We start from the raw sequence: 12,224 nt of genomic DNA, 5'->3' as shown, positions 1-12,224 counted from the left end.
AATCGATAAGATCCGTTTTGGGCGTGCAGCGTACGCAAATAGTGCATTTTTACGAGGTGTTATTTCACCGCACATAATCTGCTGCTTACGGGCTTGGTCCGATGTCAGCGCACCCATTCGCATCCCCATGGGGTAGCAGAATCGGGCGCACGTCAGAAACGGCAGCACAAATGACAAGAAATAATGCAATGCTCATAAATTAACACCTGTGCAACCGTTGTGTACGATCGTATGTATTGAGAGCGAGAATCCGAAGAAGGCGATCCTGTTCAGTTCTGATAGCAAAAAAAAAAGAATTGTAAAACAAAGTAGCAGATCGGACAGATTTCGTTCATCGATCCTGAACCAGAACTGAATGTTGCATATTTTGTGCGCCCCAGTTGTACATCGGGTGCATCGTCCAGTTCGTATCGGTACGAAGGTGGTTTTAATTAAAGCCAAATGTTGAGCTAATAAAATATTTTAACAAACTACCCCACCGGTCTTGGTTTCTTGGCCCCATTGACAGTGAGGGAATGGGCCACTTTTGAAACGATCCCGTGTGTTGCATGCAAACCGAAGCTACCAAACGGATCGTTTCCGCTCGCGACATATCGCGCGATCACACTCGAAGTGGGGAAAAGAAACCATTAATATGTGTACATTTATATTAAAAGTTTTGCCTCGTTTCGTTTGCCATGCCTGCAACACATTCTCCCCACGAGTCGAAGGACACTTTCCTTATGTAGAAAGGGGCAAAAAAAATACAAAATTCGTTGGCGGTTGCAAATATATCGCCATCGTTTTGTCGATTTCCTGTGGATAATTAATACACCGCATCTGCTTCGGGCTCTGGCTGTTTGCTGCGTTTGCGATCGTAAAGTGGTAGTAGATGGTAATTAGAATTTATTGTACCGTAGTAGCCGACCGGTCGGAAAGTGTTTCGCAAGGTGAAAGGTGGTTGCAAAGATGGTAGATAAATAGCAGATTTTTTTCCATCTCACTTCTCGGTAGACATTTTAATGCCCGATGGTAACCGATAATGGTATTGTTTTAATTTCAAGTTCCGAAACACATGCGTTCTCTGGTTGTTGCGGGACATTCGTTCACTAGCAAGATCTTTTTTTCCAATTTTATTGCAGACTGTATGCAAGGTGAAATGAAAAAATGAGCAGACTAAAATAAAGTCTTTGAATCATTTTATCACTAAAAGGTAGGAAGTTTACTCACTTTTTCGCACTGTCGAGGAAAAACTCAAACTCCTTGCCCATCTTGCAGCAGAGCGCTTTCCGAAAGTGGCCCTGGGAGCAGTTCGTGTTGACCATGTGATTGTCTGTACAGGGAAGAAAGAAAAGAAGCAGATGAAAACATTTATTAACACAACGATACAAAATACGGGATCACCGATTGTCCAAAAAAAGACGGGAGATGCACCAGTAGCACCGGCAATGGTTCAATCGTTTTAATTTAAATTACTGTCAAACTCGTTTCTTTGATCAAATTAAATTAAAAATCTCATTCGTTAAGAAAAAGGAAAATAATAATTTAAAAAAATTGACTTTTCTACGCTGAAATGAAACAAATGTTGCTAATTTTAATTTTTCCCCTGCTGGCAAAACGAGTTCCTAATGGGAGAGAAAAATCATTAAACAAATGGAAATTTGTGGCCCGGGAGACCAATTTTAGTTTGCGGCTTTCAATGTTTTGAATGGGTGGTTGAATCTTCAACCTACTTTTCCTTTCTTGCTCATGTCGTCCTGTATCAATGGCGATGGGATATGATGCTGCTACCTTGTAATCCTTATCTAATCGAATTTTGATTTTAATTCTTCGCTTGGGAAGCTTTTATCTTATTTCGTTACCATCGGCCGAGTCGATCTGCGCCTTAAGTCGATCGGTTCTGTTTCATTGTGACAGGTTTCGGCGTTATCGCGCTGTTGTTTCCTCCGCCGTAGGTGCGGACGACATCGGTGAAATCCGCGCAAGAATCGTGCAGTCATAAACTAATAGTGACATTAATGACAGCGAGGATGAGATCTTTGCGTGCGTTTGCATTTCTAATGTCTAATGTCTGTCGCCGATCTGCCAGTTCGCTTCTAATCTGATGTTCAGTGACATTCGTGGACCATGTTTGTAATTTTTCGCCAAGAAAAAGAGTTGGTGGCACGGGGGGGGTGAAGAAAAGGTTGGATGATAATAAACGTTAATATATATTTTTTTACAGATCGTTGGTGGGGCTAGAACGGCAAGAAGTGTATTGCTCTTCCACTTGATTTGGTTTGGGTTGACAAGCGGTTCAGCTCCGTCTCAGCCTACGCACAAACATGAACGATAAGCTAGCTCTCTGAAACGAGTATACTATGTTGTAAGGTCTTTTTTTCTTTTTTTAGAAAATGGCTCTTAGATATGAATTTGAAGAGAAACTGTGGAAGTATGGTTATGTTCCTCATTTTTTGTGTCTACCGAAGACATTAGAATACGATCCGCAAATCGCCAGTTTTGCGATCCTCAGCTCACAAAGTAACGTTCTGGTTGTCTATTGCTAGGTGCGAAAAAGTGTGAATCTTCCAACCATGATGAGGTTGTTAATCGTAAACTGCACATAAGAATGTGTAACATGTCATCGAAATGCGATTTAAATATTTAAGCCGTTTATCTTTGATAAGAAATAATGTCAGTTCCAGCAGTATGGTTTCGAGGTCATTTCTTTTCCCATACATCTCATGCATATTAAACCGTAGAAAAAAAAATAGCTTTCTAGATAACAAGAAAAGGAAACCGATGGAGCATCCTTAACGAAATGAAACAATTCCGAAACCAGCCCATTTCTCGTAGCGATTTGGTAGGCAGATTGGTTGGTTATGATGTTATTTAATAAAAGAATCCAATTCCAAAACACACCCGCAATGTGTCGAGGGGAGTTTTCTTTAAAAAAAAGAAGATGTTTTTTCTTAGCGATGGTCACAATTTATTGACATGCGTCCGTTTGTCTGTTTCCCATTCGTTTCGAGAGGGAAAAAAATGTACCAAACCTCCAACCAAGCCTTCATCAACCGTCTCCTAAGTCTAAAACCGTCAACAAACTCATCACTTTGGAGCTTCTTCGTTTTGTTGCGTGAAGACATCTGGAAGCGAATAATGTGTTGATTTGGGAAATACACACACACCGAAACGCTGAAAGGAAACTGGAACCAGCTGAATGATGCGATCGGTTCGTACGATCGTGACGATCGTAAACATAAAAATCTCACCGAGCCCATACACGCTTTAATTAATGGCACATTTTAGTTCGATATTAACATGGCTCAAAGAAATAGGTGGGTGCGTTGGAATTCACCACTAGCGCGGTTGTATTGAATGATGTCGTGGCGACGAACCTCCGGTACATAACTCTATTCGAAGTTTGAAGGTTTTGGGGATGGTGCTGAGGTTTATTTTTTTTTCTTCGAATGATAAAAGTCGAATGGTGAAGATGTTCATACACCGGAACGGCCATTTTGGGGGATGTTTCCTTTTCCATGTTGGAATTTTAAATGGTAAACTAAAGCATCTGCAGCGTTCGAAGTAGAAATAAAGGATGGAGAAGGTGTCAAAATATGTCTCGTTTCAAATAATATTTTAGAATGTATGGCGATGGGTCGTATATTAACTTCATTAGCGTTTGGAACGTTTGCTGTTGTCTCAATTTCAATTAGAAATAGAAATCAAAATAGAGCGATGACGATAGAGTGATAAGACTCTCGCTGTTTCTATGCATTACGATTGCAGCTGTCAATTTAATGGAGTCATTGCAGTATTTCAGTAAATGTTATCAATGAGTCATACCTTTTTAAGCTACATCGATCAGCAGATGCACATTAACATCCATCAGGGAATGTTTGATGAATGCAAATTAAATTATTGTAAGCTTTACGAGGGAGCTTGCTCTTTCCAGATCTTGATGCTTTCACCCGAACGTGACTTTCACATTAGGCGAATTAAGCATTTAAGCAATTGACAGATAAACGATTAATTTGCTATCGAAGATTAAAAGCACCCCCGAACAACGCCGGACCGCGGCATTATAGTAACGGGTTTTTTACTGTAAAATTTTAACATGATTTTTATAGCACATCGCTACAGTGTTACACCGCTGCAGGTTATGATGGAAATAGTATGATGTAGCAACATTTCACTCACGAACGCTCGTATTACACCCTATCAACACCTCATGCGAGCGGGCGATTATTAAAGTGCCATAAATTCCACCGAGCCCGGGACACATGGTTGGACGTTCTCGCTCATTACTATGTTTTACGTTTTATAGTTCAACCTCCATTGTCACGTGGTTTTCAAACCAGCATGTCCCCAAAAATCGACAACCCAAACCGGCATAGGACACAAAACGTGTCCGCGTCTACGGACGATAGATCTTCCCAGTTGCCGCTAAATGTCAACCGAAGACCGTCGGTACGGAATGTGATTAGCATAAATGGTCATCATAAAATAGTTATCTCTTCTTTACGCATCGTTGTTGTTCGCGGTGGTACGCGTATTGGTGAAACACGCAACGCGATCCGCCCCCGAAAGCACCCCACAAACACGCTCGTGTCACGATCGATTAGTTCTCGTAAAACTAGCCAGCCACAACTCGGATGTCGGGATATAGGATCTCTGCTTTTAAAAACACAACCCAAAAGACAGGAAAAAGTCCCCTCACATGAGGTATTTTGGCAGATTTTGCATAATGATACACGGTTTTAAACTCCGCACGGTGGATCGCGCACTTTGGTGGTTTGGTGTGGTTTCTTGAGGTTTGGTTAACCACTTTCTCGTCCCATCGTCTAAAAGGTATCCATAAATTCGTTAGAGGTGTCATCTCGTTGTTCTTCGAATCCTAGAAGTTGCTTCGAACAATTAACAGTCCGTTCAGCATGTGCGGTTCAAACGATTGCTCCGCTCGAATTCGGAAAGAAAAAAAAGATGCGATTTCCATAAAAACCATTACGCTTTAGGTTTGGGACGAGTTTAAGATAAGAACTGAAGCGGATATACGGGATGATCTAGCCCCGAACGGGTTATCGATGAGTTATTCTTCATTTTAGATAGTGTATTCAGCCTAGACCAATAGGATGATACTATTAAGATGGGAATGTCGGAACGGATTAAGGTTAAGGTTTTACTATCGCTCGTTACCGGGTGACTCAGTGCCGTCATCCCCCCAGGGGTGGTAGATTGTAAAACAAACACCAAAAACACTTCTGTGTGGTCAAATCAAGTTCGCATGATGATTGAGCTCATTTTTAAAAGCAAAATTTATAGACCCAGCAATACTGTCCGGACGCACAATGGAGTTCGCAAGTGTAAGCAAAAAGATGATCATAAAGATTTATAGCCAACTTCCCAAGGAGTTTCATTACACGTTTACGATGGTGCAAATAATAAATTATTCCTGTACTTTGGAGTTTTTTTTCATCTTGTTTTTTGTTTGATATTTTTGTATTCTTCGTAATGAACGTCTACAACTTTTTTTCCGCACTGTAGTCACCATCATTGCGCTACTTGTTACGATCGTTCTGCTCTGATTAGCGATATGCTTTCGTTTGGATTCAACTGACAGCAAATTCCTTCGGGTGCATGTTGATTGAATTTTATGATCCTCTCTCTCCCTCTCTCTCTCTCTTTATTTTCTTTTTATCTCACCCACTAAGTTAATAAAAAATGGCACCCGGGTGAGTGTCTTCCCTTGCGGTAACTATTCTGGAAGATCTTGACGATCGGTTCGTCTATTGTGTTCAGCACCAAGCAACTCTCATTTTACTTCAGGTGGTACACTGTCAAACAATAAGAATCCGCTGGTGGCGTTTGATTTACGACAGGTAGCAGGTTTCATTCCGATGAGACAGAGCTTAAAAATCATAATCAATTTAGTGCTCTCATTAAAAAGGCGGGAGGAAAAGACATAAAACGACTGGGACAAGGAAGTGTAAGAGGAATATAAAAAAAAACCCCGGACAGCGTCATTGGGTGTCGTATATTTGTTTCTGTGTATTTGCTTTCTTCTTTTTCTTGCTTTGAAGTAAAATTAAATGACCTCCACACAATTGCACCTCATCGGAACGTGGGTTCGTTTGATATCATCCCCAGCAAGGCGGGGAAAAATCTTCTCAATCACCTCCAAAATTCGCTTCCCTTTCGGGATATGCACGCGGTAGCACCGGTCCACCGGTAACAGGTAGCAGGGAAATTATTCCGAACATTTTGATTAGCTTATTCTCTGCCGTTTTCCGGTTTTCGTACGCTCGCAAGGTAGTCTATTGCTTGCGCGGTGGTCAACCGCGTCGTAAAGAGATATCATTTTATTTTCATTTGACCGTTTGCCAAACGAACGATTCACAAACGTTGCCCGTGATGATCGTCGTTGGATTTCCTTCTTTTTTTCATTTTTTTTGTTTTTCTTTAGGGTTTTTGGTGGACCTCACTCTCGATTGCATCCTTTAAGGTGAAACGGAACGGCAAAACTATCGTGCAATTTGTGCTGCCAATGTGCAATAAAAATCATCGCTTCTTGGGTGTAGTGAAGCAGAAACATGCAAAGATTTCCTTTGGGAAGATTTTTTTGTTTGTTGACTCCATGCAATGCGCCTGGAGGATTTCCGTTCGAGCGGTGTCTTATAAGTTTGATGACAATAATTTTGTTTGTGCAATGATTACCGGTCAGCTTGCATTCTATCGAGAAAACAAGCCTTTTTAAGTGTGGTGAAATATTTCATGCGTGTTTTAACCTACACTTTAACAGCTAGTATCGACGAACTCGCGCAAAAAGAAAATAAGATGCACAGGAATAATTGTAATTTATGATTCCTTCCTTGCATTAGAATTCTTCCAAATAGGTCTTGAAAAATTGTCTTATTTTACATCGTTTTTTCACTGATTAGCGTACGCAACAAAAGCAGACAAAAAACCATACCACAAAAAAAGGTTCCAAAAATTCAAAGCCTCATCCGAGAATGTCTCTTCATTAGCGAAATCCAAGAATACTTCCTTCCGAATACATACATTCGACCGTCAGAAAACACGGCACCACGGTGTTGTGGTACTGTGGGAGAGCTGTGGCTGCTGTGAGGCAGCCGTTATAAAATTGTCTAAATTGTTGTTGACAGCGACCACGACCACGAAGGAATGGGCACCAAGCGAACGCGCAACCAACGAAAACCAATCGGCCCGAACGATTCGGCAGCGAAGAAGGAGGGCAAAAAGAGAGCTGAAACGTGCCCAAACGGAAGGTCGATCATCAATCATTAAATGCTGACGATGGTAGCGGCAAACGGGGTTCTTGGCAAGGTTTAGCATGGGTTGTGACTATGAATTTGACCTATGGGAAAAATTTTAGACGGAACGTAATCAAATCATACCATTTTGATTTGACCGGTAGGATGGAATTATGGAGACCAGAGTGTAAGAAACACAAACCGTACCGGGATGTTTCAAGCTGAAAGCAATCAACGTACATTTGCTCAGGTCAGAGTGAACATCAGTTCAGGCGGGTTTTTTGTTGCAGGAAGTAACAACTTCACATTACTCCACATTATTCACCTTCCGCGGTTGTGTTTCACTTTCAGAATTGCGAAAGCTTTTTTTTGTGTGGTGTCTTTGTAAAGTTTCTATATCCTTCCTTACCCTTACATTTTGGGGATATTTTTCGGCGGTTTGCAGACGTACGAGACAAAAACTGTTTCATCCGAAAAGTTTTGGTCTCGCGTGGAATTTCACATCATTAGGAGGTATGCCGATCAGAATGTCCCTAACAAGCTGACATTTATTTATGCGCTTGTGTTTCAGTGTTCGATCAGGTTGAGTCAGCGAGCGATCACTGGGAGCTTGGTCGGTGTATTTTGTGTTTGTTTTACGCTTTTCTGGATCAAATTTTATTATTTTGTTAGATTTATACTTTTACTCTCAGTATTTACACGCTTCAAGCTGCAAACGGAAATTTTTCCACCATTTGAGCATAAAATTCACAGCAGGCAACTGGTAATCTTTGGGTTGTGTAAACAGTTTTTGTAACATATTTAAATAGCGACCACCAAAATAGGGCCTTTGACCTCACAAAAACTTACGAAAAACTTAGCTTTGCGTCAATAGTCCATGATGGTTGGGATCCGATTTGTGTGAGTCCGCGGTCATTTCGGCTCCCTCCAAAAAAAGCTTTGAGCGACACTGGTTTTGTGGGTCCGCTTTATCCGATCGCATCATTCAATTTAATGAGTTCAAGAGAAAATCAAATTATCGAAGTCTCCGTTTACGATAGCCTAGGAAGCGGTTTAAGGGCAAATCGGCTGTGTCCGGCTTTCCGTGCCACAAACCACCCGGGCCATTAATCAGCCATTTTGTGTCGTCGTGTTTTTGTCTCCTACCTTCAGAGCATGTGTCGCGTCATTGGTTGCGTTTGATGCGGTAAGTCTATAAAACAGAAACCTTCGTAATAGCTCGAAATCCCGCTGTCGCAAGCGTTGGGAAATTAAAATAGTCATCTCTTAGACACATGAGCGCATTGCTTGGTTTATGTGATCGTAGAGTATCTTAACTTGATAGCTAAAGCTAAGTTTGAAAAGCAAAAAACAAAAAGATCCGAGCTATTGACTATTGAGTCGTAGAATTTCGTAAAAAGAGCAGCAAGAGAGCAAAGGGGATAAAAAATAAATAATCGAACGTAAATGCCGGTGAGTTAACAGATTTTATTGGTTTTTAATAAACGACATCTTGAATGTTTGCGCTTTGTAACTGTATGGTCAGGTTCCAAAAAAGAAGGAAAAAGACAAAAAAGTTTAAGAGCTTTTTGAAGAGAAGAGAACTATGATTTTAGTTGCTAGAATTTTCTATGAAACTGATCATCTACCATTTTCAAGTTTTATAGAAACATTTTAACGACATTAATCTTTACCGGTTTAGCTGAAAGCTTTATGGATCTTGGTTCAATTTTTATTTGTTTAATGACTTCAACCGAAACACCGAAACCGACGAACCTTTTATCAGCTGCTCAAAGAGCAGTTGCTTTTGGAAATACGCTTTCAAACGTTTTGATTCGATCAAGCGTACGATTGATTTTGGTCGTAAAAGAGCAATAAAACTAAGGATCGTCTCTATAGCGTTGGGAATGTGCGGCATGCCCTTCGCTATTGTGAAGCTTCTGTGTGTTGCGTTTTATTATTTCAAAACCCTCTTACGATAGCTCTTCATTTTAAAACCTGTAAAAACATTCTTAAGAGTTGTCTAAAAATAGTTGTTTGTTGTTAGAAAGTGTTCCATGTTCTGTAAGAATAATATCTTATAATCTACTCATACTTACTCGTCAATTTCTGGTAGTGAGGATCGTCGGTGTCTGTGAAAAACCACGTCTGAAATAAGGAAAAAATATATTAGAAACATACTTTCAAAAAAACTTTAACAAAAGACTCAAAAACAATAAAAAATTGAAAAAATAGATCCGTAAGTATTCGTTTGTTAGTCGAGCTTTCGTGAGCTTCACTAATAATAATCGACCGATGATCGATTACGTCCGTAAACTTCACCGTCAACGCTTCGATCGTCCGATCGGTAAGTCAATAAAAGATAATCAGCTTAATTATTCTAATTAAAATATCGAACCCCGTTACCGAGCGAAGGGAACGAAGAGGAAACCCAGACGCTTTTACCATTAATGGTGACCGCTGTTCAAAACGAGACGTCGATTTTCCCCAAGGGCCCGTTTGATTTTCCCCTTTCCCGGTGAACGGTTTTTCTTGAACATTTGCCACCTAGCACTTTTGACCAGCGTTTCAACCGGTCGGTTTCGTGTTTTGAGGCTGCAAGTATACGGCAAACATCGGGTAATGGACCGTGGGGAGGGACCGGGAGGAACCGTACTGAAGGGTTTCGCTAACGAAGGAAGACTATTGATGAAGGAATTGTATCATCATCGTACGACTTTGATGGACGCACCGGGAAGGAGAATCAAACACAAACCGCTAAACGGTTGATCGATTCCGAATCGCGATTTCTTCGATTGCGAGAAGCTTGTGTTTCGTTCGGTAATTCGCGATTCAAGTCACTATCGATTGTCGCCCGAGATCTTGATCTTTCTTTCAGCACCGCCGTTCGTCAATGTGCCGAGAGACAAGATGGCAAACCGGCGATCGAGCGATCGGACGTTCGGGAAGCTGTCAGGGACAGAAAAAGTGGCCACTTCCAAATATGTTCACTAAAATAAAAGCACTCATGATCTTGTTTCAAACACAAACACACACACACACACAAACCGGCGCGGGAATGGCTGTGATTTCTTCACTGCCACCGAGGAGCTCTTTTGTGGGAAAATGTGACCTGCCGATCGCCGGTTATAGGTTCGCTCGTCAAAACCGGAAATCAATCGTTTTGGTACAATTCTGTCAGTCAAACGTTTCGGAACGGGAACGGGACTGGCCGCGCGTGTTTATGCATGAGGGTTTGCCCTTTTTTGCTTATCGTATTTTAATCATCTCATCACCGGCACTCGAACACGCAGCACTGCTTCAGTGTGTACCAGCAGGACCATCTTCCACCGATGCCGGCAAATGAGCCAAGCAATTGCATTTTGATTGCATTCCTGGCGTTACCTGCTAAGGACTGGATGGATTGGATTGCATTCGCTGTCGATTGATCGTCGATGGTTGACATCGCAATCAGCATACAGACAATTAAGAAATGAATGTGACGCAATTAAGGGTCACCATATTTGGGACGTTTATTTGTTTTGGGGCGGTGTGTGACGCGCGAGTTCGTGTAGCGCTAGGGAATAATGTCAGAATGTGCAAGAATTATGACATTTACGGTGAAAACACCATCAAACGGGTTACTTTCTCTAGAGCTCTAACTAGCACATCAAGAATAGCGAGTACCTTGAGATTCTAATAAGGATTTGGATGACCTCGCACCCAATATCCGATCCAATTATCTATCCTGAAAAGAGTATCACAAAATAGTCTCTTTTGTGTCCAAAAATTGTGTGAGTGACTTTCGGATCTTCTATCGGAATAAAAGAAAAAAATAAAAAAAAAACCTTACGAGTTCGTTCCTGATGATATCAGATGGCAATTTCGATACCGATACACCTACCTGGTGTGGGATCGCAGGAAACAGCATTCATCAATGGAAAAGGAAAATAAATTGCCCATTGATTGTGCCCGGGGACCATCGAAACAACCGAAGACACGTTTCGCGAAATGCGATCGTCATCTCCGACCCACTATCAGTTGATTAACATCTAATTAGACCAGACACGAACAAATGATGCCGATGTTTCTTTCCGACAGCGCGCACTGTTGGTTTTTGCGAGAGTATAAGGAAGACGATATCGTCTCGATTTGTGCTTTTTTTTGCAAAGCACCAGACAGGACACCAAGCACGAAGTCGTTGATGTGATTAATCGTTCTCATCGGGTGTGTATCTGTGTGAGCGAACGCGAGGAAGATCTTCTTTGCACCGCAAAACAGCTTCAACGTGTGTGTTGCAGATCGTTCGTGAAGTGTGGCCATACTGAAAGGTGGGCCCCCGGTAGGTGATAAGATGGCGATCGATTATGTCAAATGCCGTGGTGAACGTTACCAGCAAGGCGCGGCCATGTTTGTGTGTGCAGCGTTGCAACATGGTCAGCAATGCAGGGCAGCAACATGGTGAAAGAGACACTTCGTTTCGCTATTCAAATATCAATTTAATTTACTGACTCATTGTTCATTGATGCATAAATCAGTTTTCACGATCGTTGTAAGGGAACACACGCACACACACACACACACACACATGGACGCTTTTATCTGTTTCCCCTTTTATGTATAGCAGTGCGTTTGGAAAGTTTTGCTACCAAAAGGGAACGAATAAATTCACGTTCGGTGCAGGAACTTTGCGGTTTTCGATCCTTTTTGTTAACTGACTTCTTCAGCGATACAACTTGGATCGTCTTTGTTTGGCGTTACACAAGGACAACAGTTAAACATGTTAAGTCCTTGAGTAAAAGGGTTTTCTTTTAATCTTCTTTTAATTTAACACAGGAACACATTACATGAAAATTTAGTTTCCATTTCGCATCTGTTGCCAATTTACCATCTGGCGACATAAGGCAACGTTACCAAACGGTACAGTTCACAAACCGGCTGCATTACCACAGTTTGGTGGCTTCGGTTTCTAAACCCGACAAGAAATTGAAAGTGTTCAAGAAGGACACGAAAAACAAATCGCTTCGTCTTTGAAGT

General features: G+C 41.4%; 1 protein-coding gene across 1 annotated transcript in view; it reads right to left on the bottom strand.

The window, feature by feature from the left end:
- The window catches only part of LOC125771984 (fringe glycosyltransferase), a 123,106-nt gene that overhangs the window by 72,081 nt on the left and 38,801 nt on the right, over positions 1 to 12,224 (bottom strand). Inside the window, exons 3-4 of the mRNA XM_049443235.1 lie at positions 9,308 to 9,356; positions 1,210 to 1,312 (exon numbers count right to left, since the gene is read on the bottom strand). Of these exons, the coding sequence (XP_049299192.1) occupies positions 1,210 to 1,312; positions 9,308 to 9,356 (152 nt within the window). The remainder of the gene's footprint in view (positions 1 to 1,209; positions 1,313 to 9,307; positions 9,357 to 12,224) is intronic.

This window comes from Anopheles funestus, chromosome 3RL, assembly GCF_943734845.2.
Source record: "Anopheles funestus chromosome 3RL, idAnoFuneDA-416_04, whole genome shotgun sequence".
In the NCBI taxonomy this organism is placed as follows: Eukaryota; Metazoa; Arthropoda; class Insecta; order Diptera; family Culicidae; genus Anopheles; species Anopheles funestus.
This window is presented reverse-complemented; position numbering and strand designations above follow the sequence as displayed.